Raw genomic sequence first — 25,944 nt, 5'->3', positions numbered from 1 at the left:
TGGTTTAAATGAGGAAAGGTATGCAAAGCATTTAAAATACTGGTTGGCACCCAGTAAGAGCTATATAAGTGTATGCTAATATTATTAGTTTTTTAAAAATCTGGATTTGTGGTTTTCTTGAAAACCTGGAAGATCTGACAGCCTCATACAACACTTGGCTGGAAAGGTGTATCCACTGTTCCTTTAGAGAGGGACCGTGCGCTGCCTTCCAGCTCATTTCAATCCCGACCCCTCCCCGCTCCTTATACCTCCTCTGTTTTGCGCAGTCATGTGGCCAGCTCACCCCGCCCCCACATCTAGTGCCCTGAGGCTCCATTTGGTCAGGAATGAATATATCTATTTATATTTTTTGGATAAATATGGAATATTTGAAGGATAAATATATGCATTTTACAGCATTGTTACAGGAGCAAACAGGCTAATCCACTGAAAGCTGCCTCCATCAGTGAGCTGCCATAACCACTCATTCCCTCCTGCTCTAGGGCCTCCCAGCCTGGCCTCTGGGTGAACAGCACTAGTGATGGGGAGCTCACTACCTCACAGAGCAGCTTCATCGCTGAGTCTTTGTCATACGCAGAGTCCAAGAACAACAACTCACCCATCATCTTGCCTGAAATGCCATTTAATTTCCACCGCATCCCCTCTTCTGGAATCTGGAGCAGAGGGATGTGCCACCTCCTTTGGGAGCTGTGATCTGAGTTCCCAAGTGCTTGGTGGAGGCTTCAGGTTTCAGAAATGCCTGCCAAGAGTCTAGAGCCACAACCCAAGGGGTCACGTGCTGAATGATCAAGAGTCAGGCAGCTCAGCATCTCCAGTTGCAGGATTGGAAGAAGAGACGTGGCTGAAGGCAGGAGGGCAGACTGTGTCACGCATAAGAGCGCTGGGGTCAGACCTGGGTTCCAGTGTCTGCTTTGCCACTTTCTAGCTGCCTCGTGACTTTGGGCAAGACACACAACCTCTCTGTTTCTGTTTCCTTCTCCATTAGATGAAAATAATAAGACCCTCCTGATTAAGGGGTTGTGCAAGATTCTTTTTTTTTTCCTTTGAGTCCGTGGGTCTTAGACCTGCAGCATAAGAATGAAAAGAGACCCAGAAGATTCTGGCAGCTCCACACCCCTCCTGGCAGCCTCACTTACCTCCTGACCCAAGGCAGTGGAACAGAAAGCTGCTTCCATGGGAGGGTCCAGGACCCCTGGTGCTGCGTGACCTCAGGCCCTCACAGCCCTGGGCCTCAGGCAGTCAAGCTCAGGGCCCCTGTAACTGAGACATTCTGGAATCCACAGAAACAGCTCTTTTTTTTTTTTTTTTTTTTTTTTTAAGAACAAAACCAAGCATTTTCCAGACTGGCTGACATCCCTGGCTTGTCAGATCAGCAGAAGACAGGCAGGTGGTGGGGCTCAAAGAGCCATGAGTCAGCTGTACCCAGGCGGTGAACTGTCTTGCAGGCTCAGAACAGGCAGGAGGCTGGGCGGGCGCTTCTTCACCGGGTGAAGGGCAACCTGTGGCACAGGCCTCCAAAGGGCAGCCTTGGGTGGAGGGTGGAGGGGCCAGCAGACCTAGGAGACACGACCATGCCCCTGGGGGTCCCACCATGCTTTTCTGGCTTCCTTCCCTGGCTCTTTGCATGGCATTTTTCTGCAGCTGTCAACACCCTCGGTCCCACCCAGAGCTGGTGGCCTTTCAGGAAGGGCTGCGGGGAGAGTGATGCCGTTCTCATCTGTCTGCGGTGTTACAGGCCCCTGAGAATCTCCATGAAGGATGGTGCTAAGGAAACTTGGTCAGCATCACCTAAAAGCATTCGTGCAGTGTCTGTGCGGGGATGGGGATAAGTGGAAAGATCGCTGATGGTGTGATCTTGACCATGTCACTTGAACTCTTTGGGCCTTGGTTCACATTTCTATAAAATGGGGACAATGGCAAAGGGCTGATGGGAGGACTGAATGACGTCAGGCATGTGGCGGTGGTTGGTGTATCTAAGGGCAAAGTTTGACTATTCCCAAGGGAGGGGAAGTGACTTACCCGAGGTCACCCAGCAAGTTCACGCAGGAGCCAGAACTCAGACCCAGGTCTCATGCTGACTTCTACCCTATGAGCACAGTGGTTCCTACCAGAAAGTGGGGAGTGTTCAGCCAGCCAGTCTACCGTGGTTACGGGGGGACTGGCTGTGTGCCACGTCCACGGGGAGCCCACAGTGTCAGGCTGAGCTTGTGCTCAGGGACTCTTGGAGTGGGAGCGTCTCAGCTGAGAGTCTCTAGGAGACACGAGGAAAGAAGGCCTTGGCTTGGCTTTCCTCTGTGCAGCGGTGAGTACCGAGCACTTGCTGGGTATCAGGCACTGAGCTAGGCCCTGGGGATGCGCTAGTGAAGGAGGCAGATGTGCCCTCCGCGTGGGGTTAACGGGGACTACATTGTGAGAGGCCACACAGTACACACAGCTTGACAGGCACCGTGAAGGAGGAGTGGCAGGACCCCCAGGCCCAGGGGTGTGGGAGAGGGCTCTGAAGGAAGGGGCCTTTTGGCAAAGCCCTGAAGGAAAGAGGAGCTGGTCAGACAGTAGCAGGCGGTGGGAGGGGTGGACGCGGGGGAGGGAGAAGGCCAGAGGAAAGGGACTCAGAGGCACTGGATGATGTTGTGTTGTTGATGGGGAAGTGCAGTTAAGAGAAGAGCTGGAGAGGTAGCTGGGCCAGGTGGTGCCCGGGGCCTTCTGCACCCGTTGAGTGAGGGGCAGGGCTTTATCCTGAGAGCAGGGGGAGGAGCATTGAATGGGCCCCTGGGCTGGGAGGAGTGGCAGGACCGGATGTATTTGGGGAGAGCCCGCTCTGGATGTTTTGTGAGGAAAGGATGCTGCGGGTTAGGAGAGGGGATGGTGGCCTGGGCTAGTGGTGGCAAGGAGGTGGGCCTCCCTGGAGCATATGTGGGTTGCGGCATTGACGGGCTGTGGCGGTGGATTGACAATGAAGACTGAAGGGAGTAGAGGCACCAGGGACGCTGGCCTGGCCACCACGGGATGTGCATGCCGTTTACTGACTCGGGGACCCAGGAGGCGGTAGTACAGGTGGGGGGACATGGAAACATGGTTCAGGGCACGTGGGCTGTGACCACCAGGGAGATGCCGAGGGGGCAGTTGGATGTAGAGCAGAGGGGTCAGAGCTGGAGATAGACATAGGGAAGCCATCAACATCCAGGCGGAAAGTCAGGCGTGTGCGGGGAAGCTCACCTGGGGGAAGATGTGAGGGGAGAAGAGGGCAGGTTGGTGCCTGGGGAGCACCAGCATGGGAGGCGGGGGTCAAAGAAGGAACTTGCGGAGGAGACCCGGTCACCAAGCCAACAGGTGTCTCCAGAGGGCGGGCAACAGGGCAATAACACCTCTGCCACTTGGGTTTAGCAGCCTGTGTTGTTGGCAGGAACAGTCAGCAGGGGAGCTGGGCTGGGGCGGTGAGGAGGCGTGACTCTGCCAGCGTGATGGCCCTTTCCAGACTCAGGCTGAGAAAGGAAGCAGACAGAGCGGTCGCTGGAGCGGGCTGAGGTCCAGGGGGACTTTGGGGTTGGTTGGTACCGAGAGAATTGAGCTTGCGTCCGTGATGGTGGGATGTGTCCGAAGGCGGAGGTCTGAATCTGCTGGGGAAGGGGTGGGACCTTATAGAGAGGGGCCTTGCACAGGCTGGAGGGGCTGACCGTGAGCTGGGAAGGGGAAGAGGGTCCAGCTCACACTGGACAGCTGCCCCATATCTGTCCCTGGACTTGGCCCTTTGGGAACCACAAAGCTGTACAACCCCAGTGGCCTTCAAGGAGCAGAGAAGTCAACAGGCTCCAGGCTGGCTAACCAGGACTGCCCTCTTCAAGTCTCAGGACCCCCAGTGGCCACACTCCTCCAGATATCCACAACCTGGACCCCCCTGGCTGCCTCCTCCTCTAACCTCTTTTCTCTGGCTCCCAAATCACATTCTCTCCTGGTTCTCTACCAGGAGATCTCTGCTTGGGGGTGGCTTTTAGTGCCATCTTTCTCCCCGTCCTTACATTTGGGTGCCTCCTGGGCCCTCTCACTGCCCTCTTCCTGTTTTTATACTCTCTTGACCTGAGCCTGCCTGCCCCAAAGCCCGTCCATCCCCCACGAGGGGTGACACGTGCTAAAACAGTCTGCTAGGGGGCCACCCAGACACGCGTGTGAGGCGAGGGATGAGGGCTTCATCATTTCCAAGTCCTCAGAGTCTGGAAACCAGGGGCCCTGCACTCTCTCCCCCGTCCCATCTCCAGCCGAGCCAGAAGCTCTCAGGACCCAGATTCCAGCCACCTGGCCTCTCACACGGCCTCCGGGGGTCACTTGGGGTCATAGTGGGAAGTGCCAATAGCTTTCAGGAGCCTCCTGGGGTGGCTGGCCCACCCGCTGCGCCTCAGCGCAAATCTACATGTCCCATCCTGAGTCCCATGGATTTCCAGCTGTGTACTGGACATTTCCTCAACTCATTCTCAGGATCATCTCACACTCAGCAGTTAAGGACAAGGGTCCTGTATCGCTTCTGTCTAAGCCCGCAGATGGTACCACTTGAGCTGGCCAAGTTGAAATTCGATCTTTGTTACTCCTTCATGGTGGCCCCTGCGTCATCTAGATGGCCACCAAGGCCTGTAGATTCAACATCCAGAAGGACTTGAATCTCTGTCCTAGAACACGTGCCTTGTACCCAGATTCTAAGTCTCTCTTCTTCCAGACCATTCCCCATGGTGCCAAGGAAGCATCTTCTCTTTAGACTTTGTTTATCTTTAATAAAACTTCGATCAAGTCTCAGCTTCTTAGCGTGGCATTCAAGGCCGGTGGTGATCCAGCCTGTCCTGCCCTCAAACACTCCAGGCCTCTTAGCACCCGTGCCTTTGCTTCTGGGGTCCCTGCCTGGGGGCCTCCCTTCCTGCCTCCGTCTCTCAGCATCCTCTCTGGCCCCTTCCAGCCCAGGCTCCTCCTCTGTGCTACCCAGCAGGTTGTGCACCTTCCATGGAGTGTGACGAAGTGGTGTCTGGGGTTACATACATGCCTCCCCACCCCACCCCCAAGTCAAGGCACCACCCTTGGAGGGTCAAGCAGAGTCCTTTCTCTGTGTGTGTGTGTGTCTCCATTCAGGCGACTGCAGGTGGTTTAAGCTCGCTATGGAAGGAGAACGAAGGGGCTGAGAACAGCCAAGGTAGACGGACTCTAATGCCTTCTGAATTGGCTTAAGCACAGGGGGAATCCCACATGTGGTAGAAGTCAGGGCAGCTGTGGGCCTGGGTAGGAGGAGGTGAAGGAAGGGGGACCCCGACGGCGCCATCATCGTTGGAAGGGGGGGGCTGTCATGGACCCGCCAAGCAGAGCCAAGTGGGGGCTGGTGTCCAGGGCCAAGGGGAAACCAAGCCATTCTCACTTTCTTCTCCAGATGGGAAAAGGGCGCCCCAGCTCAGACTGGGTCCCAGGGGGACGAAGGGACCTAGGAATTTAAACCCATGTAGCTGGTTGAGGTCTGGGGGGCGTGCTACGTGAGGGTGAACTGCTGGCACAGGGAGGCAGACACCCCCTGCTTGCCCACAGGGTGCTCTCCCTAAGAGCAAAATGAGTCCCTCTCCCCTTAGCCCCCCATGGCCTTCCATGCCTCCCCTTGAAAGCAAGATGGTGCTTTGCCCTGGATCAGGGCAAGAGTTGGCCCCCAGCCTGAGGACTGGGTGCCTAAAAGTGGCCCATCGGGACCCGTAATAGGAAGAAAGGGTGGTTTTAGACAACTTGAGAGGCACCGGTTGGCCAAAGTTGAGGCGATCCACTTGTACTCTTGGACAGCAGTTCGTGCATGAGTGCGCGGGCACGCATGTGTGTGTGTGTGTGTGTGTGTGTGTGTGTGTGAGAGACAGAGAGAGAGTGTGTGTCACTGCATGGGTGAGGGTGAGTGTGCCAGGGTGTGTGTCAGTGTGTGAGTGTGAGTGCATGTGTTTGCGTGTGAGAGTGGGGAGGTGATGTGAGTGTGTGTGAGTGTGTGTGTGTTGGTGATCGCTGTGCCGCTGCCTGCCGGCTCCCTCCCTCAGAGTTCCCTCCTGCAAGCCCATCCTTGTGGCGTCCTCTCAGCTGTAAGCTGATGGCCCCAGCGGAGCAGGACTGAGTCCCAGCCGTTGTCACGGCCTCACCTCCCCCCAAGCCCCTTCCTGCCTCTCTGCACCACCCCACCCCCGAGTTTGGGTGCCAACTCCTGGGCAGGGGGTGATGTGCGGGGTGAGTGTGGGCACAGGCAGGCCTCCTGCAGGCCAAGAGACCACACCTCTCCCAAGGCACCCGTGCCTTCAGATCCCCAGGCCTCATGAGTCAGAAAGCTCTTCTCCTGGAATTATGCCAGGATCCCCTCCCTGGACCCCGTCGCAGCCTTCCACGTCCGCATCGAGACACTCACACATCCACAGCATTAGAGCAGCACGGCATTTTGACAAGGAGGGTATCAAGTGAGCCTGTGAGACTCGTGGGTTCCTTCCGAGTGGAAATAAGAACATTCTGATTCTGGGCCAAGAGCGCAGTGGCGCTGAGGCCCAGCGGGTGGGCCAGCCACCCCAGGAGGCTCCTGAAAGCTATTGGCACTTCCCACTGTGACCCCAAGTGACCCCCGGAGGCCGTGTGAGAGGCCAGGTGGCTGGAATCTGGGGCCTGAGAGCTCCCGGCTCGGCTGGAGACAGGGGAGAGAGTGCAGGGCCCCTGGTTTCCAGACTCTGAGGACAGAGAAACGATGGAGCCCTCGTCCCTCCCCTCACACGCGTGTCTGGGTGGCCTCCTGGCAGACTGTTTCAGCGCGTGTCGCCCTTTGTGGGGGAAGCACGGGCTTTGGGGCAGGCAGGTTCAGCTCAAGTTCTGTCCCTTTCTGGCTGTGGGAGCCTCAGGCTCTTAAGGGCTCTTTGTGGAGACTGTGATTGAATTCGGGCAAAGCGCCCAACACAGAGTAAGCACTCCGTCAGTGGTGGCTGCCAGAGCCGTGGTCGTTATCTGTTTCACTCTCTTTGTCACACGGTGGCCCAGAGCGGCTGCTCTTTGGGAGCAGAAGCTGGCACCGAGGCCGGGTCTGGACCGGAGGCCCTCTGTGCCCCTGTGGCTTCCCTCCTGGCAGGGAGCACCAGGGTCTGCCGCCTCCGAGGGAGAGAAGGGGGCAGCCCCCCTGTGTGAGGGCAGGGCAGGTGCAGGGCTCCCTGGTGGATCCCCCCACCCGTGGTTCTCTCTGCTCCGCGACGCGTCCTCCTCTCCCGATGCCCCTAAGGGCCGGATGCAGCCAGGAAGCGCGTGCATCTTCTGAGGTGGGAACCTGCCTCTTCTCCTACTTTTTTGTTCCTTTACCATGACGCCTGTTGCTCATAGGTACAAATCAAACGAAGAGTATGTATATGTGCGAGGCCGCGGCCGAGGGAAATATGTTTGTGAGGAGTGTGGAATTCGCTGCAAGAAGCCCAGCATGCTGAAGAAACACATCCGCACCCACACTGACGTCCGGCCCTATGTGTGCAAGCACTGTCACTTTGCTTTTAAAACCAAAGGTAAGAGACGGTCAGCGGGGCACTGGCCCTGCCCGCTGCAGGGAGCTCCCCTCTGGGAGCCCCAGCACAGAGCCCGGGGCCCGGACCTCTCTGCCTGGGGCCTGGGCACCCCCGATTCCTGGGCTCCCCAGTGACAGAGCAGCCGCCTCCAGACTGGGCAGTGGCACCCCTCGGCTGCCCTGCCCGTGCTCTTGGATCCCACGCCGGCCCCTCCGCCCTCCACCCCTGCGATCCCCACCACGGCCAGGCGGTGGCACTCTCGCACACAGTTCCTGGTCTTGTATTTGATCTCATCACCCCTTCCTTTTGCATGTCTCCTTAGCCCTTTATCCACCGACCTGATGAGCTCCAGCATCCACACTGGTCACTGCCGCTCTTGAGTTTGGAAATCCATTCCACCCCGAGCCACTTAACACACTCGCATGGTCACCTTTCATGCCAGACTTTGCCCCTGCCTCCACCCCGCCTCACCACTCAGACCACGTTCCCGCTCCGTCCAGCTTCTCTGCAGCTCTTGACACAGGGCCGGGCTCTCCCCGACCCCCGAACGGCAGCCCTGTCATTCCTGCCCCCGAACACTGCACAGCAGGGTCAGCTCAGGCTCTGGCAGTCACCTGTGAAAGGAAGGAAGGCTGGCCGGTGAGGGTACGCAACCAGAGCGCTGTGATGGGTGATGGGGGGTGGCCAGGGCCACTGCAGCCACCCAGGACCCGGGTGTGGACCAGTGGGGCCGTGTCCACGAGACTTGGACCGAGTTCTTCTCTGCTCCTTCCGCTGGCTGCTCCCACAGGGCAGGCAGGAAAGGCATCGCAACCCGCTTCTTCCTTCCTGGTAGCTGAGCAGACTGAGGTGCCTCAGGGGGAAGCCTGGGGCTCTCGAACCCCTGGTGGCTTCAGCCTCTCGTGCTTCGCAGTTTCCTGGCTCAGGGTTGGGCACGAGGGTCCTGCCTTCTCCTTTGGGCAAGCTGGGGGCCTCCACACCAGCCCCCACCAGAGCCACATGGTTTTTCAGTAGATGGAACTGGAGAGCTTTGACGCCTGTTGACCTTCCTTTTGTTGGTAAAGCTGCTCCCAGAAAGAGCAGTGGGCAGTGGCTCTGAGGAGGGCCCCTCGGGTCTTTGAGCCTTCCTTACTTCCTCCTCCTCTTGCTGGCCCCTTCCGTTCTCTTGGTGCTAGGGCAGGGGGCAGTTGATCTCATCCCCTCGCTCATGGCCCCCTCTCTGACCGGGTGCCCATCTCTGGTCTCCTGACCCCATTAGGCTGCCCTCCTCTGTCCTCTCACCATCATTCTCAACTGGAGCTCAAACCTTCCCACCAAGGTTTTGGTTTGAATAGAGGTGATCATCCTCCTTCCTCGCCCTGACCCTCTTCTTTCTTGGTGTCTCATCAGCAACATTCCAAAGGGCATTCAGAGAGAACTGATAGGCCTGGAGCCCTGCCATGTCCAGGACAGCTCACCTAGCAAGCCTCGGTCCTGGTCGTGGGCTCTGTCCCACACATGCCCCCTACAACCCCACCTTCTCTGGCCTTAGGCAGCCCGTTGGGACTTTATGGTGGAGAGAGATGGGAATAATCCACCAACAGTTCAAATAATGGCCTTTGACTCTGAACGCCAAAAACCTTTTTGTCCAAGCCCCACTTGGTGCAGAAGATGGGTCCCTCGAAACAGAAATGACTGTTAAAGCCGGAGCTGTAACTATAAGCCAGGACCCCTGCCTCCTGGACATCACCCCCACCACCTTCCTCTCTGTGAGCAGTTGCCCCCTTGTCTGGAAGGAGTGGCAAAATCAGGTGGCCAACCAGGTGGCCTCCAGAGTGGATCACAGCTGCTGGCCCTGTGCCCAGGTTGTGTCCAGGGGGCCCCACCATTCTGTTCTCAGCATGAGGAGCCCAGTCCTGAGAGGGTCTCCCAGCCCAGGGCCATGAAGAGCTGCCCACCACCGTGGAGAACCGTCATCCTGCCACGTGAGACTGGAAGGACCCATGGGGCTGAGTTCCCAGCCGGAGCAGTCTCCCAGAGCAATCCCTGTTCGATTCCCTCTGACTTTATTGAGAGGAAAGGCCTGGTCTTTTTCTGTCAGGTCTGTGAGAGGCCTGGGTCCCTGGCAGGAACACCCCTTTTCCAGGAGATTCCTGCATTGGAAGCCACGTGCCAAGCTATCTGCCGTCCCTTCCTGGGTTCCTCTGAGCCAGCACACAGCCCTGGAGGGTCCAGAGCTCCTAACCTGAGGGGAGGGTCTGCAGGCCCTCTGAGTGCCCTGGGGGTGGAGCCTGGGGTGGAGCCCTGAAGGGCCCTCCCAGGAGGGTTTGCTCTCACCCTGTGATGGGGGGAGGGCTGAGCTCTCTGCAAATGCTGCTAGAGGCTTCTGGAAGATGACACCTTCCAGAGCCGGAGCAGTGAGCACATCCAAAATCGTGGAATGTCAACCTCTGGGACTTAGAGAGGGGCCAGTAAGGGTGGTGGCAGGTGGAAGCAGAGCCAGCTCCCTCTTGGCTCTCTCTGAACGAGGCGGGGAGCGAGGGAAGCCGCAGGACACTGACACTCCTGTTTCTCCCTGGAGTCATGGACCCTTCAGCCACCAGCCCAGATGCCAAAGGTCTCCTCCTCTCAGGGTTCCTGCCTCCACACAGCTGCCTCCATCTCCTCCCTCCCCTCATCCTCGGGCTCGGGCCCAGCCAGGCTGCGTGAGAGATGAGGCTGGGTCAGGTGGTCCTCAGGGCCCTCTGTCACCACCACCTGGCTGCACCCAGCCCGGGAGCCCTTCCTGTCTGTCTCCGTCTACCTGTCTGTGTCTCCGTCTCTGTGTTAGACATCGTGGCAGCAGCTCCGGCCCCTGGGCGCTAGCAAGGGGTTGTCTCAGTGGGTGTGGCCAGGAAAGGCCCACTGGGATGTCCCTGTGGGGGTCTGGGGTCCCATGTCATCTTCTCAGAAGGTTCCCAGAGGCCAGCAGAGTGGCTGTGCTGGGTACAGGCTGTTGCACCGATCGCCTCGGGACAGAGCTGGCAGTTTGGGGCAGGCCTCAGGGACCGAGGGAGGGCGGTTGGTCAAAGCCCAAAGCTGAATGGGGCAGACAGGGTCACCGGCTGATGCCCTCAGTGGAGGGTCCGCCTCTGTTCCAGATGCCCATCATTTTCCATCCACTTGCCTTTCCTCCTTCATTCCAGGATTGTCGGGGTTTTGGTGGGGGGCCGGGACAATGGTGAGAAGCTGTGGACTCTGCTTGGCAAGCCCAGGCTCTGACCCTTGACAAGGAAATGGTGTCCAGGCCAAAGAAAGACACCTGAGGTCATTTGGTACACCTCCCTCAATTCACAGAGGGGGAGGTAGACCCACGGAGGGGAAACCAAAGAGGGCGCCGGATAACACTCAGGGCTGCGCATCTGGCCCTGTAACCCCGTGGCCTATCTGGGCAGCCACTCAGACTCCCACCTCCGCCCTGCAGCCTCCAAGGGCAGGGGCAGAGGAGAAGCTGGCGTCCAGGGGCTGCCCGGTGCCTTCTCCTGGGGGTTCTTGAGCCCAGACTGACTGGTAAAGCCAGCTACAACACAAGCATCACCTCGGTATCTCTCTCCTCCACACCCCCGTGACTGTGGCAGAGTCCCCCGGGTGCTCAACAAAGAGCGATTACTGGGGGGGGCACACAGTATGGGAAGGAAGGAGGTTCCACGTGGTGGGCACCTGCTGTCCGCCAGGCACTCTCTGCTGGCACTCTGCATGTTTCCCCATCAGCTCCTCCCAGCGTTCCCAAGAGGTAGGTATTACTTTACAGTTGCAGAAACTGGTGCTCAGAAGGTTAAGAAACTTGCCCAAGAGCACACAGCTAGCAGGTGGAAGAGCCCAGACTCAAACCCAAGGCCATCAAGCTCCTACACATGCTGGTTCTCTTCTGCCAGAGTGGAGCAAGCAAGGTCTCTGGAGTCCTGAGACCTGGTTCCACGTGGGGCTCTGCACTAGCTAGCAGTGTGGCTTTGACGGGTTGGTTCGCTGTGTTGGTGAATGGGAGCCCTCCCACAGCATCCCGTCACCTGATAATCTCGTCTAATGGCATCATCAGCACCAGGGCCGGGAGTTAGAACAGAAGCAGGAAGACCCTGGGCCTGGTGGGTGTGGATTACATGGTCTGTGAGGTTCCTTCCAATACTTTGCTTCTGTGATGAGAAGAGCATTTCCCACTCATGCTTATTACGCACCCATTGTGTGCTCAGCATCTAACTTGGTTGAGTAGAGACCCGAACCTTCCAGGCAGAACAGGTACAACAATAACGTCAGAGCCAGAATGAGCAGTGCGCATAGTCCCCTGGGGTCTGGGATAGTCAGGGGGTGGCGAGCTGGTCTCAGAACCTCAGAGGATATTCAGTTTCTCTGGCCCGTGGAAGACCCCAGCTGCCTTTACCACCCCCTTGACGTGCTGCTCAGGCTTTGCCTGCTCACAACAGTGAGGGCAGAGGCCCATGATGTTGGACAGGGAATGTTGGGGACCTTCCGGCCCTGGAATGACTCTGGAAGTTATGGCTCTGCTCTCCATTTGGCCAGGAGTAGAAGATCCAGGTTTCTGTCTAGTTAAAGGAAGAAAATCTGACTTGGGAAGGATGGAGTCACAGACTAGGACTAAGGGAAGGAAAGAGGAAAGAAACAGCTTCTCTCCATCCTTGCCGCCCTAGACCTGCACACCTCAGGCAATCTCAGCTTAAGGTTCCCTTTACCCTCTCAGCAAAACCCTAAGGTTCCTTAAAATTCTCAGAATGATTAAGAAGCACCCTTTGGTTCATCCATGGACCCTCTCTCCCTATTCACCCATCTATCCACCCATCTATCCTCCTGTTTATCCATTTCTCCCATCCTCTCATCCGAATAGTTGGTCTTCCTATCCATTTATCTTCCCATTTATTTTCTCATCTTATCTGTTCCTCCACCTCTCCCATTTGTCCTCCCACCAATCCGTCCTTCCATTCACCTGCCCATTCTTTTATCCTCCTGTCTGTTTGTCCTCCCATGCATTTGTGTGTGCTGCGTCCAGCCAGCCAGCCAGCCAGCTATTCTCCCACTCACCCAGGTCTCCTCCTCTCCCATTCTCCATCCTCTCATATGTTTATTGATCCATTTTCCATCTATCCTTCCATTTATTTTTGTCCTCCATCTGTCTATCCATCTGCTTATCTACTCATCCAGTATCCCATCCATCTGTCCAGCTCCTTCCCGCTCATCCTGTTCATCACTCCATATTTCCTCTTACCCACTTATCCATCCGTCCATCCATCCGTCCGTCCATCCATCCATCCATCCATCCATCCATCCATCCATCTCTCTATGCGTCTGTTCTTGGAGTCTATTCTTCTCTCTTCCATCTATCTGCTCAAACTTGCTAACTGATAAGATTAGTGAGACAGAGCACCTGACTCAAGGAATTTACAATTTATTGTATGAACTACCATATGGAAACTCAGCAATCGACAGAGCAACAGTGAGCACATCACAGTGTGGAGGCGGCTGCTGAGCCCAAAGGAACACCCCGAGGCATCTGGCCTGCATCCTTCAGAGTCAGGCTGGGGGGTCCTCCGCTGCTCCTTCACAGAACGTGCCTGCCCCCAGGGCTTTGCGGCCTGTGAAGCGCTGTGCGCACGTGGGGGGGAACTGGTGTCACTGTCTTTCCCCTGATTCCACAGAGCGGCCACCTCTGCTCTTCAGCCCACTGGGGACAGAGTCAGCCGCGCCCCGAGGGCTGCTCTTCAGCCCACTGGGGACAGAGTCAGCCGCGCCCCGAGGGCTTCGTAGGCTTGGGGAAGGGCAGAGCCTTAGTTCGGCCTTCCCTGCACGCACCACCACCCCCGGCCGTGTCTGCACGGCAGTGACCTTGGAGGCCCAGGAAGGGGACATGACTCTCTAAGGAAGTCAGGACTTGGGCCCCAGCCTTGTGGTGCCCAGGTCCGGGTCTAGCAGATTTCTCTACACCTTCTGCCCTCTCTCCCTTTCTAACAGTAACTTTGTCCTGGTTCCTCTTCCCAAACCCTAAGATTCTTCCCTGGGGGCTGCCCTAACAGGGTCCTCAGCCAGAAGGGCACCCTCAGCACCCATCCCCCATGCTGGGTTAACGGGAGCCCTGATCTCATCCCGGTATTTGAGATGGCCGGTAATCCTGTTTGATGAGAGTCACCAGCTCCTGGGCCCAGAGTTAAAGGCAGGAAAAACTTATTGCACATGACTTGTCTTTTAATTTATTTTTTTGTTTGTTTTTTTAATCAGCATCTCACTTCTTCATTATACCCTTTGTCCCCTCACACCCCTCACCCACCCTACCCCAGCTCCTCTGTACCATCCTGCACGGGGTCTGTGGCTGCACATCCCACCTGAGCACCTGGGCGGAGGGACGTCCCAGCACCTGCCAGCCAGGCGCCGCCCTGGGCCCCTGCCCTCCAGCCGAACCTGAGTCTGTTCTCATTCCTTTCCAGGGAATCTGACTAAGCATATGAAGTCGAAGGCCCACAGCAAAAAGTGCCAAGAGACGGGGGTGCTGGAGGAGCTGGAAGCCGAAGAAGGTAATGAATTGCCAATTCCCGCCTCCCCCTTCTCCCTCCTCCCCATCTCCCCCTTCTCCTCCTGTCCCCCTTGCCCTCCCCTTGCTTTCTGTCCTCCTCTCCTCTGCTCCGCCTCCTCCTCTCCTTCTTCTCTGCCCTCTCCTCTGGTTTTCCCAACTGCAGGGAGACAGAGGTTAAATTCACAGGATGACCGCTCCCCCTCACAGCGCGTGCTGGGAGCCATAGCTGTGGTGCATTAAGGTCTGCCAGGCAGGTGGCAGGTGGAGCGCCCGGCACCCCGTGGGTGCTCAGTGAATGTACGATGAATACATTAACACATGAGTAATTACAGTCAACATTGATTGAGCACCCACTCTGTGTCAGGCATGCTCTAGACACGTGCCATGATTATCTTGGCAAATCCTCACGGTGACGCTGTGAGGTACACACCCACACTCACACTTACACACTCTGGGCATGAGCCTGACACCCGGGCCTTTTAGAGCTAGAGGTTTTCAGACAGACCTGACAGCCCCATGTCACCTCCCAATCCCATCCCCTATCCCAGCACCGCACCCTGACCTCAGTCCCCCGTTAGCAAGATTAGAGCCACATTAGAGCCAGTTTCTGAGAAGACAAGGCAGGGTGTGTGGCTGGGCCCTGCCCAGCCTCAGCATCCAGGGAGGAGGCCAGAGGGGCTTTTTTGGCAGGTAGATGAGCGGCCAGAGGTACTCCTCCTGCACTGGGCAAACCTTTGACCAGATTCCCTAAAATCAGAATCAAGAATTACAGTGTGACAAAGAGAGGTGTGTGTGCCTGTGTCTCGTTTGTTTTTGTTTTTCTGATTTGGGAATGTGTCTACAGTCTTACAAAAGAGTTAGGTCACATTTCCTTTTAGGTGAAATAAATCACCTTTATTGAACAGAACACAGTGAACTTGGGGCTGTACCCCCGAAAATGAGGATGTGGGGTTACCATTCTTATCAAAAAAGCACATCAGGCCATTTACAGATGTCTCACTGAGTCCTCGTAACTGTGGTAGAAACTTGTGTTGCCCCGTTTTCAGTTGAAGACATTTAGTAAAGCTCAAACAGGTAAAGGCAGTTGCCCGAGGTCAGACAAAAACGCTGGCTGCAGTGCCTGGTGGGCTGGATGGGGCAGCTGCACCCAAGCCCAGAGCCCTCCATGGGTGGGAGGCGGGCGTTCCGACTAGCACTGCACCGGGGGTCCACTGAGGGACCCTGAGCGGTCCCTGCCCCTCTCCCACCTTCATTTTCCCAATGAGGCCAAAAAGGATGACCTTATTTGAGGATGAAATCAATGCATTCGTTCCAGAAATAATTACTGAGCACAAGATCCGTTCTAAGCCCTGTTCTAGGTGCTAGAGATTCTGCAATGAACGAAACCTAGTTCCTGTCCTGGGGAAGCCTGCATTCTAGAGGGGAGCTGGGCAATGAACAAATGTGGAGTAGGGCAAGGGTGATGAGTCTGAAGCAAAGCATCCGTGAGGGGCTGGGAAGCGTGGAGAGTGGCCTCTGTTCGGGTGGTGTGAACAGGGAACAGGAGGCGAGGTGTCAGGAAGCCAAGTGGGGCCTCTTGAAGGGCTCTCCCTGCAAAGGGAACAGCAGGAGCAGAGCTCCTGAGGGCCGGAGGCGGGGGGAGATGAAGTCTGAGAGAGCCGTGGCTGTGAAGGCCAAGGGATGGACTTGGCCGCCTGGTGGAGCAACGCCCTCTGCCGTTCCCTGACGCTGTATGCAGAGGATGGCCGGTAGGGGGCGCGGCTGGAGGCAGTGATCCAGGCTGAGCACGTGTTGGACTTGGGTGGGCCGAGGGAGGTGGGGAGACGTGGTCGGACTCTGGATGCATTCCGCAAGCAGAGCCGAAGGGGTTTGCTGACGTAGTGGGGCGGGGGGCGGGGAAGCAGGAGGGAAAAAAATAGCCAAGGATGACTCCGAGGTTTATGGCCTAAGAAACTGGAAGGATGGAGTTGCCACTTCCTGCGATGAGGAAGGCTCGGGGAGGAGCTTGCCTGTTAGTCGCGAAGTGACGGTTGGGAGCACAGCTTAGGAACGACTGCCTACGGGTGGCCGAGCGGGCGCCGCAGCCTCGCCCCTGAGGTTGAGGAGGTTGAGCACCAGCGCCACCGTGTGGCCGGACGCCCTCGGCGCCCCAGCGCGCTTCATTCCTCCGGTCCCAGGCCGCAGAAGGGCGGAGCTTTGTGGAGCCTTGACAGTGAGGGGCGTTGGGAATGGGCCGTCCGGCTGGGGCATCCCATAGAGCCCTGAGCGAGTCCAGATGTGGGGGGCTTTGCGAACCCTGTGCTGGGCAAGGGACCCTTGGCTTCCATCACTCCTGCTGGGTGCCTGGGGCAGGCCACCGGCCCTCTCTGCCCCTCAACTTCCTCATCTGTAAAAAGGGACTTTAGGATCCTTCCTGGTGAATATCAGGAGCCGGTGGTCCTGACTCGGACTAGTAGCACTACCCCTCTGACCTTCAACTGCAAGATGAGATGCTCTCATTGCTGCCTGTCTGCTGAGGTTGTGAGGTACTTGGGATGAGAATAGCTAAGGTTTATTGGGTACTTAATAGGTGTCAGACCCTCACGATCCTCCCGGCAGCTTCATGAGGTGGCTTTTATTAGTCTTACTCACATTTTACAGACAAGGAAACTGAATACAGAGAGAAAAACTAAATAATTCAACATTATACAGCAAGGAAGGGGTGGAACTAAGGTTCAAACCCAGACCATTTCCTGCTTCTCAATGCATAAAAACATTTTGAAACTGGCAGTGTCATAATGCAAGGGTTGTAAACCTTAGTCCTGGGCTCTCTGGGTGATCTTGGGGAAGCACTTGCCTGCTCTGGGCCTGGATTTCTCCACATGTAAATGAGAGGTGAGGCGAGGTGAGCTCCAGGGCCCCCGCTAAAGTCTTAGGCGGGAAAGTAAATGCGTGGGGCAAAACTTAGAGATGTTTTGCACCCCCTCGCCATCCCTACTCCTTTACCAATCCCCAGCCCCTTCCCCACTCTCACTGTTCTGCTCCTAGCTGCCAGGAGGCCATGCCCTTGACCCCATGGCCCTCCCTTCACCTGCCAGCTCCAGCTCCACCCCATAGTTTTTGACCTACATCCTCTTGAATGCCGACTGTCATCCATTGCAGGCATCTTACTGCTGTGTGTTGAGCTGTTTGGAAGCACAAGTGCTGGGCTTTCTACCCCCAGGGCAGCTCTGCATGGTGGGGTCCAGAAGCCTGGTTGCACCAGTGGCCTGAGTCAGCTTGTGTGTCCAGCTCTCTTGGTCAGTAGTTGAGTGGGTACTGACATGAGCTTAGTGTTGGGCCAGCGGGGCCCAAACCCTCAGGAGCCTGCCAAGTGGGCTAGATGTTAGCGGAGCTCCCCCTGGAGTCCTGATTGCTGCCGATTTCATAGATCCCCAAACTAGGCCTGTGTCCTGTTAGCGGTGACCCAGCTGGTTGGGCTGCGCCACCAAAAGCCAGACCAGGAGGCTGGTATTTCAGAGCTCCATTACCCCCCAGCTGAGAGTACCAGGGGTTCTGCAAAGACAGTACCTTCTCTGGACATGAGTGGCTGGAATGAGGCCCTGCTCTGCAGCCAGCCTGAGGCCAGCTTAGCCAAACCCCCAGAGAGGCCAGGGCCTGCCACCTGCCAGATACCATTGTATCAGCCGGCAGCAGCCTGGCCACAGTGGCAGACGTGTATGTAAACTGACCATGCCCAGTGCTGCTGGACTGGCCAGCAAGGCTGCTGTGTCCCAGAGTAATAGATTTCTTCATGGATGTATTGAGAGTGACTATAATTATTTGAGCCCTTGCTGTGTGTCAGGAGTGTGTTTCCTCTGCCTAGCAAACCCTGTGAGGTGACTGTCAAGTTCATTTGACAAAGGGGGAGACTGAGGCACAACAGGGTGACTTAACTTGCTCATGGTGGAGCCAGCACTGAAATACTAATGAAAAAGAAACAAAGAAAAGACCTATCTTGTTTGCTATGGTTCAGTCCCAGCCCTACTACTTACCTTACCTGGACAAGTGACTCCAACTCTTTCACCTTGGTTCCCCATCTGTAACGTGAAGATAAGAATAGTGCCGACCTGGCGGGATTATTTGAGGACTAAGTGAATTAACACACGCAGGCCCTAGAACTGAACCTGGCACATGGTAGATACAAGGTAATTTTTGCTGTGGTTATTTACAAAGCGTTCCCATCCTCTCAACGATCTTGTGCCATTGCCGTGGCTGTCAGGCCCCGTTTGCAGACTGGGACTCTGGGGCTTAAAGCAGAGCAGCCTGGGGCTGGCTCTGACCTCGGGTCTCCTGTGTCTGCCCCTCAGGAACAAGCGATGACCCGTTCCAGGACTCGGAAGGGCGAGAGGGCACAGAGGCCGTGGCGGAGCACCAGTTTTCAGACCTGGACGACTCGGACTCAGACTCGGACCTGGACGAAGATGAGGATGAGGACGAGGAGGAGAGCCAGGACGAGCCATCAGGACCGTCCTCGGAGGCACCCCCGCCCGGCCCGCCAGCCACGCTGCCGGCAGACTCCTTACCTGTTCAGGGCCCCCAGCCCCCAGATGCCACCTCTGGCAACGAGGCCACCAGGAGCAGCTCAGTCTCAGAAGCCGAGGGCTTGGCAGCCGGCAGCTGCTCCATGTCCAGCCAAAGCATCCTGTGCCTCCCCCGGCTGGGACCGGCCCCACCGGGCCCCATGGAGAAGGACACAGGCTCGGCCCTGAGCTCCAAGGCTGTGTCCCCAAGAAGGCCGTGGTCCCCGAGCAAAGAAGCAGGCAGCCGCCCACCACTCGCCCAAAAACACTCACTAACCAAAAGCGACTCGTCTCCCCAGCGACATTCACCGGCCCGAGAGCCACTGGCCTCGGCCCCGAGCCCACCTGGCCCCCAGACGGGCCCTCTCCCCCGTGGGTCTCCGAGACTCGAGCTGTCTCCTCTCACCCCCCACCCCCTGGGTAGGGAACTGCCCCCCGAACGCGAGGGCGCCACAGACCCAGGCCCGCACAGACACTCGCCCACGAGGAGATGGTCTCCAGGCCAGGCCGAGTCACCGCCACGGTCAGCGCTGCCAGGGAAGTGGGCCTTGGTGGGGCCGGGCAGCCCCTCGGCGGGCGAGCGCGGCCCAGGCTCAGGGCTGGCCCCAAGGGCTCTCTACCCACCCGTGCCTCTACCTCACAAGCTTCTCGGCAGAAGCCCAGCGGAGACCTGCACCTCCACGTGGGTGAGTTCCCGTCTCCGGGGTGGCTGGGCCGCTTCTCGCCGGCAGGTGGGGGGCTGTAAGCTCACACCTCCCTGAGGCCTCAGACCTGGAGCTACACCCCTGCCAGCTCAGCCGTTACCAAGAAGATGTGTACTGGGCACCTCTTATGCCAGGCACTGTGCTGGGTGCCTGAAACCAGTTAGTTTAGTGTCCGAAGCAGCAGAGCACGGACTCTGGAGCTGGACTACCCAGGATTAAAACCAGGTTCTGCCACTTATGAGCTGTGTGGCCTTGGATGTGAGTGTAAATACTTGTGCCATTTCCTCCCCCCGCACCCCCATCCCCACGTATTCTTTAAGCAGATGGCAGAGCTCAACCAAAATCATCACATCTCCAGCATGACTGCCACCAGCACCCTCAGAGTCACTGCAGCCAACACCATCCCTGTCACACCATCAGCACTGTCACTGTCACATCACCACTGCCATCTGCCATCATTACACTCCAGCCACCCCATCAGCTTGATCGCTGTTGTCACAGCGTCACCATCACCACCGCTGTCATGATCGCCAGCACTGATATCATTATCATCGTCAACTTACCTTTCCCCTCCCAAAACCTTTTCTGTCACCAGATTGTCATAACCCAACACCGCTGCTCACCACCAGCAGAGATTCAAGCTCCAGGGGGAACATGATCTAGGAATCTTAATTTGATTTTTAATTTTGGGGTCGTGTGAAAATTCCTGGACGTGGGAGAAGGCCAAGAGCCTGGAGTAGGGACTCATGTTCTAGGGTTAAGTTGGGTCAGTACCATTTGGGGAACAAGAGAAGCCGCAGAACCGAGACAGAGGGCCAGGAGCATAGGGGCCAACCAGGCAGCCCCATCCTCTGAAGACAGACGAGCTGGCTAGAGGCGGGGGACCATGTCCTGAGTGTACCCACGGTCACCGTTCCAGAGAGGGCGCCCACACAGGGCCACACCGTAGGCAGGGGTTGGGACTCGGTTCTGGGCCAGCTCAGCCAGGACTTGCTCTGTGATCTCAGCAAGTCCCCTCCTCACTCTAGGCCTTGGGGTCTCCGTGTGCCCAGCACATAATCCTCGCCTCACTCTGTCTTATTTTCTGACCCCAGCAGAAGGCCGAGTCGCCAAGTCCCTGCTGTTCACCTGGCCCTGCTCATCCTCTCTTCTCCCGACCCTTCTCCACCCCCCATGACTTCCACGGCCACACGCCGGCCCGGACAGAGGAGAACATCTTCAGCCATCTGCCTCTGCACTCCCAGCACTTGACCCGCGCCCCGTGCCCCCTGATTCCCATCGGCGGGATCCAGATGGTACAGGCCCGGCCCGGGGCCCACCCCACCCTGCTCCCCGGGCCCAGCACGGCCTGGGTCAGCGGCTTCTCAGGGGGTGGCAGCGACCTGACGGGGGCCCGGGAGGCCCAGGAGAGAGCCCGCTGGAGTCCCACCGAGAGCTCATCGGCCTCCGTGTCCCCCGTGGCTAAGGTCTCCAAATTCACACTCTCCTCGGAGCTGGAGGCCAGGGACTACCCCAAGGAGAGGGGGAGGACGAGCAGGGGCCTGGGCAGACCTCCCGACTGGGAGCCCCACGCAGCCGAGGTGGCCGCAGAGCCCGTGCCCACGCACAGTCCCCGCACCCCACCCGAGGCCTCGCCCCGGCCACCCCAGGGCCGCCGGGCAGGGTCCCGGAGCCCCCGCCTGGAGTCACCGCGTGCACTGGCCAACCCCTCGGCCTCCGCCACCCCGCCGCTGGACCGCAGCAGTTCCGTGGGCTGCCTGGCCGAGGCCTCCACTCACTTCCCAGCCCGGAGGAGGAACCTCTCCGGAGAACCCAGGACCAGTCAGGGTTCCCCCGAGCCCTCGGGAAGTGGGGGGCCCGGGGCACCTCCACACCCTCCCGAGGACCGGGGACCCCGGAGCACTTAGCCTCTCCCCGACCGCTTCAGCATCTGGCTTCCGGTGTTTGGCAACAGACGTTTCCAGCCGACTTCCTCGAATCATCTTGCTGTCACGGGCTCCCTGTCCCATCTGTTGTTCTGTCCGAGAAGCTTCTGCTCAGCCCCCGTCTGTCTTATCTTCCCACCATGTATGCAGTTACCTGTGCCTTTTTCTGTGACCTTTTGTTGCTTGAAAAGATACAAACAACACACACACACACACAAACATTAAAAAACCCCACGAGGTATTTGAGGCTGTGAATATTTAGGTGGGGCTTCCCCTTGGGCCACTGTGGTCAGCAGCCATCCCCAAGGCTGGCAAGAGGCGGTCAGTTGCTAAGAGAAAGGGGAATGCACTGAAGCAGAGAGAGAGAAAAAAAGAAACTTTAAAAAATATATAATTAAATGTAAAAGCAAGCACTCCTATGTACAGTTGTTTATGGTTCCTATTTATTGCTGCTTTATCCCACCCCAGCTAGTGGCCTCCCCCGGCTGCCAGCAGAAGGGCCAGCAGCCCGAGGCAGAGGGACAGGCAGGGAGACTCCACGGGCAGGCCCAGAAAACTCTGACTTTCTTTTTCCTAGGACTTCCAACACAAAATATTTGGAACAGGTAGAAGGTAGGAGCTGGTTGGTTCCCCAGGACTCCCAGACGTCCAGGTGGTCTGAGTCGTGATCCCATCCTGGCATTTGACTGGTAGACAAATCCCCCTGCCCCCCGCCCCAGCACCTCTGCTCCTTACCCTCACCCTCAACCTCCGGGCTGGGAAAGGAGTCCTGACCATCCAGCTCCTGGTTCCTGAGCACCTGACCTCGGCCTTGCTCTCAGGGCCCCAGCCACTGGCTGCCGTCCTTCTTCTAGAAACTACCCACAAGGCTGAAGTGACAGGGCCCAACCCCTGGGGGTCAAGATCCAAGGTGCGTTGCCTTGCCATTCCTGAGGCCGGGCTTGGGCTTCATTTTACATTTGGTCCCTGGGGTACAAAGGGCCCTATTTGCTCCGTGGCTGGGCTTTTCCAGTGCTCAGCACTGGAAGTTTGCAAGGACACATTTCTGGACCACTTTGCAGCGGGACTGGTCCCCCTGTCCCCGTCCCACACACCGTCAGGCCTCCACTACCCCCAGGAAGTACCCAAACCCATGACTGGTGGGAACTGCCCAGGCCTCCTATTGGTTGGCTTAAATCTCTTTTAAAAAATAAAATTAAATATATATATGTAAACCTGGAAAGACAATGGTGTTTGATATTTCCCCTAGCCTCCTATTGTCCAAGGTCATTTGAATTCTTCTCCAAAGCAATCGGTAATAGTTAGTGCCTCCTTCCTCATCCCCATCTCCTCCTTTACGAAGCTGCCCTGTGTTTCCTGATGCAAAAGCCTGCTTTGTTTAAAAAAAAAAAAAGACTAGAAATTAAAATCCCAAGTTGAAATGTGGAACTTGAACTCTAGCATGTTTACCCAGCCCTGGGATGGGTGGGGTTTTCCACAACAACCAGAAATCATTTTCTTTAGTTTCTACCAGGGGGAGAAAGCACAGGGACCACGGTCATGGCCCAGCCAGGCTAGGTGCTAATGCTGCAGAGCAGAGACCTCCTTGGCCAGTCCCATTCCTCAGGCAGGCTGCATGAATCGTGTGGCCATAAGGGGCTCCTGAGCTGTTGTTTCGACAGGACACCATAAGGTGCATAGGGCTGGGGCACTTCTGTGAGCTCCCCGCCCTCCGGCATAATTCCCTCTTCTGCCCGTTCAGGACCTTTCCCTGCTTGGCCTCTGCTGCCAGGACAAACCAGCCACAGGTCAGCCTCCAGCCAGACCACCTAGTTCATTTTCCTTTGGCTAAAACAAAAAGGGGACAATAGGGAAGGACCTACCTGGGGGTCTGCTGGGCTCCAGGGTATAGGGGCTGGGGTTAGCCAGCACTTCCTGGCTGTCTGACCCAGAGTCTGGGGCTCTCGGCCACCCTGGAAGAAGGCCAACGAGCCCAGCCTTGGCTGTACTGGCACTGGTCAGGTCTGGCAGGAGGTGGGAAGGAGCCTGAGCCCCAGTCACAGTCTAGGCCAGAGGCCAGGGCTTTCCTCATCATTACCTTCTGGCCCCACCCCAGGGGCTGCCCAAGGACTGGAGACTTCAAGCACTGAGGCCTGGGAGCTGGATAAAGGGCATTGCTTCAGCCCAGGCTTGAAATATTCCTGGGCAAGACCTTCCAGTCCCAGACCTACAAAGCAGCAGACTGGGCTCTGCTAGACTAGCCCGTGACCTTGGGGGTGGCCGGGCCCCTCCCCCAAGCCCTGCGCCCCAGCTCTCCTGGGCATCATTCCCCCTGTATTCAGACAGCCCAGCTGCCAAGGTTTCCTTCCTGGAGGCCTAGTCATGGCCGGTGTGGCCAGCAGGGGGCAGTCCTCACGGCCACTCGGGCTCACAGGCACAGGCAGAGGGGACGAGGGCCAGGAGTCACTGGAGATCCATTTCTCAATGACAGAGACACACTGTGCAAGCAATCTGGCCAAAGGGCTTACTGCCCCACACGGGTGCCCAGAGAAATGGAATTGATGCCACCAGCCTGGGCCGTGTGTCACTGAGCGTGGCTCTAAGCCCCTCTGCCAGCCTCTCTTCCGGCTCCCCCAAGCACAGAGCTCCCAGCCCACACACCCACCCTCATAATGTAGAAAAGACTCTCACCCCACACTCTCTCCCACCCCCCACCCCGGGACCCAGTGCCCTGCTCCCAATCACTTGCACATTTACAGCTTGCCTGTGACCCTGTTGTCCCTGTTAAGGGACACGGTAGAGAAAGCAGTGCTGATTTGTTGCCACGGACACCTGTCATGTGCTCTGCTGAAATGTGCCGGATGGCCATTCCTTGGTACAGGCCTGCTGTGGTCCTCGGGTGTCGGCAGGGTTGGGGGGTGTGGGCCAACTTGCCGAGGTTTCAGAGCCAGCCCTTGCCTTGGGGATTCCAAGCCACCTGCCCCCCAGGGCTACCCTCCAGGATGCCCTTCACCCTCAGCAAGCTCAGGGCCATTTTGGGTACTAACCTTGCTCCTCTCCAAGGCGCCTTTTTACAAGCCTGCTGCCCCTCCCCCCGCCAAAGCCCTGACCACTGCGACCCTCCAGGAGGCTGACAGCAGTGAACTTCCCACTCTCCCACCTCCAGCAACTCCAACTTCCAGACCCAGCAGTCCCTCCTCGAAAAAGTCTGAAAGAATTAGTTTCCGGACCCCTCTAACTCCTGCTCCATCCTCACCCGGCCCTTTTGAATAGGAACAAGCAAGATAACAGAGCTGAGTTGCTCTCTAGTCCTTTCTCCAGGCAAATCTTCTTTAAAGCAAAAGTCCTCCCTGGGCAGCCATCCGTGGAGACAGATCCGCAGCACTGACCAAGGGGAGAAAGTTCCTAAAGACCTGTTCCACCAATTCTGCTTCTGCATTGCGAATCCCGTCCGCTTTCCATTGGAAAACCGCTTCGGCACTTATGATCACTTTACTAAACCTAGTGTTAAAAAAGGAAGAAAAAAGAAACCGAAAAAAGAAACGTGTAGGCAAATGTAAGATACATGCTCTCTGTAAGATAAAAATTTGCCTTTTTTTTTCTAAAAGGTGTATGTATTCTGTATGTGAAATTGTCTGTAGAGAGTTTCTATGTTCTTAAATGGCAATACATTCCAAAAATCGTACTGTAGATATGTACAGCAACCACACTGGGATGGGGTAGTTTTGCCTGTAATTTTATTTAAACTCCAGTTTCTCCACTTGCATCTTGCAATGTTGGTATGGTATATATCAGTGCAAAAGAAAAAAAAAATCTCAACAAAAAATCCTGCAGGTCTAAAGCACAGAGTCTGATGTACAAAAGGAAAAAACTGCTCAGTATTGATGTGTGTGACCTTTGTTGTAAATTACATCTGTACTGTGAATGAGAAGTTTTTACAAGTATAATAATTGCCTTTATTACAGCTCTGGCTGAGTGTTCAGCCTGAGGATATTTTTTAAAAAAAACAGCACGTTGGAATAAATTTGAAAATCCCAACAGAGGCTTGCTTGCCTGGCTCATGGTTTTTCTTAGGGTTGTAGAATGGAGGGACACTTGGAGTCCCAAGTGCTTCTTTTGCTACGGAGAATCAGGCCCAGAGAAGGCAAGTGAGCAGGCCACGGTCACACAGCCTGGGATTCAAGGGGCCCCTCCCTTCCAGGCCTGGCAGGAGGCACAGGTACATTGCCATGTGGTTTGGGGTCTATATTCATTTCCTAGGGCTGCCGTAACAAATTAACAAACTAAGTGGCTTAAAACAGCAGAAAGTTATTCTCTCACATTTCTGGAGGCCAGAAGTCTGAAGTCAAGGTGTTAGTTCCTTCTAGAGGCTCTGAAGGAGAATCCGTTTTATGCCTCCCTGCTAGCTTCTGGTGGCTGCAGGCGATCTTTGGCCTTTGGTTTGTAGCTGCATCACTCTCATCTCTGCCTCTGCCTTCGTATTGCTGCCTTCTCTGTGTGTCTCTTCTAAGGATACTCGTCATTGGATTTGGGGCCCACCCTAATTCAGTATGATCGCATCTTGATCTAAATAAGGTCACACTCTCAGGTTCCAGGGGTTAAGATATAGCTGTGAGCCAGGCTATAGCAGTCACACTTAATTTTGAGGGGTCACCATTCAGCTCACTACAAGGTAAGACCTGGAAACTGATCATGACACAGCTATTTACTGCCTGTGTGACATTGGGCAAGTTACACAACCTC

The 25,944-nt window shown here is 56.6% G+C and overlaps 1 protein-coding gene across 2 annotated transcripts in view; it reads left to right on the top strand.

Moving 5' to 3' along the window:
* The window catches only part of HIVEP3 (HIVEP zinc finger 3), a 99,195-nt gene extending 76,646 nt beyond the window's left edge, over window positions 1–22,549 (top strand). The window contains exons 4-7 of one of the 2 annotated variants that reach the window (XM_059919977.1): window positions 7,345–7,520; window positions 13,967–14,053; window positions 18,381–19,279; window positions 20,395–22,549. In XM_059919977.1, coding sequence (XP_059775960.1) covers window positions 7,345–7,520; window positions 13,967–14,053; window positions 18,381–19,279; window positions 20,395–21,204 — 1,972 coding nt within the window. In that variant the 3' untranslated portion in view covers window positions 21,205–22,549. Of the gene's footprint in view, window positions 1–7,344; window positions 7,521–13,966; window positions 14,054–18,380; window positions 19,280–20,391 lie in introns of both variants that reach the window. The other variant, XM_059919973.1, reaches the window with a different exon arrangement.
* The last annotated feature ends 3,395 nt before the right edge of the window (window positions 22,550–25,944 follow it).

Source organism: Balaenoptera ricei, chromosome 1 (assembly GCF_028023285.1).
Source record: "Balaenoptera ricei isolate mBalRic1 chromosome 1, mBalRic1.hap2, whole genome shotgun sequence".
NCBI lineage: Eukaryota > Metazoa > Chordata > Mammalia > Artiodactyla > Balaenopteridae > Balaenoptera > Balaenoptera ricei.
The sequence above is the reverse complement of the archived record's forward strand: the minus strand, read 5'-3'. Positions and strand labels throughout refer to the sequence as shown.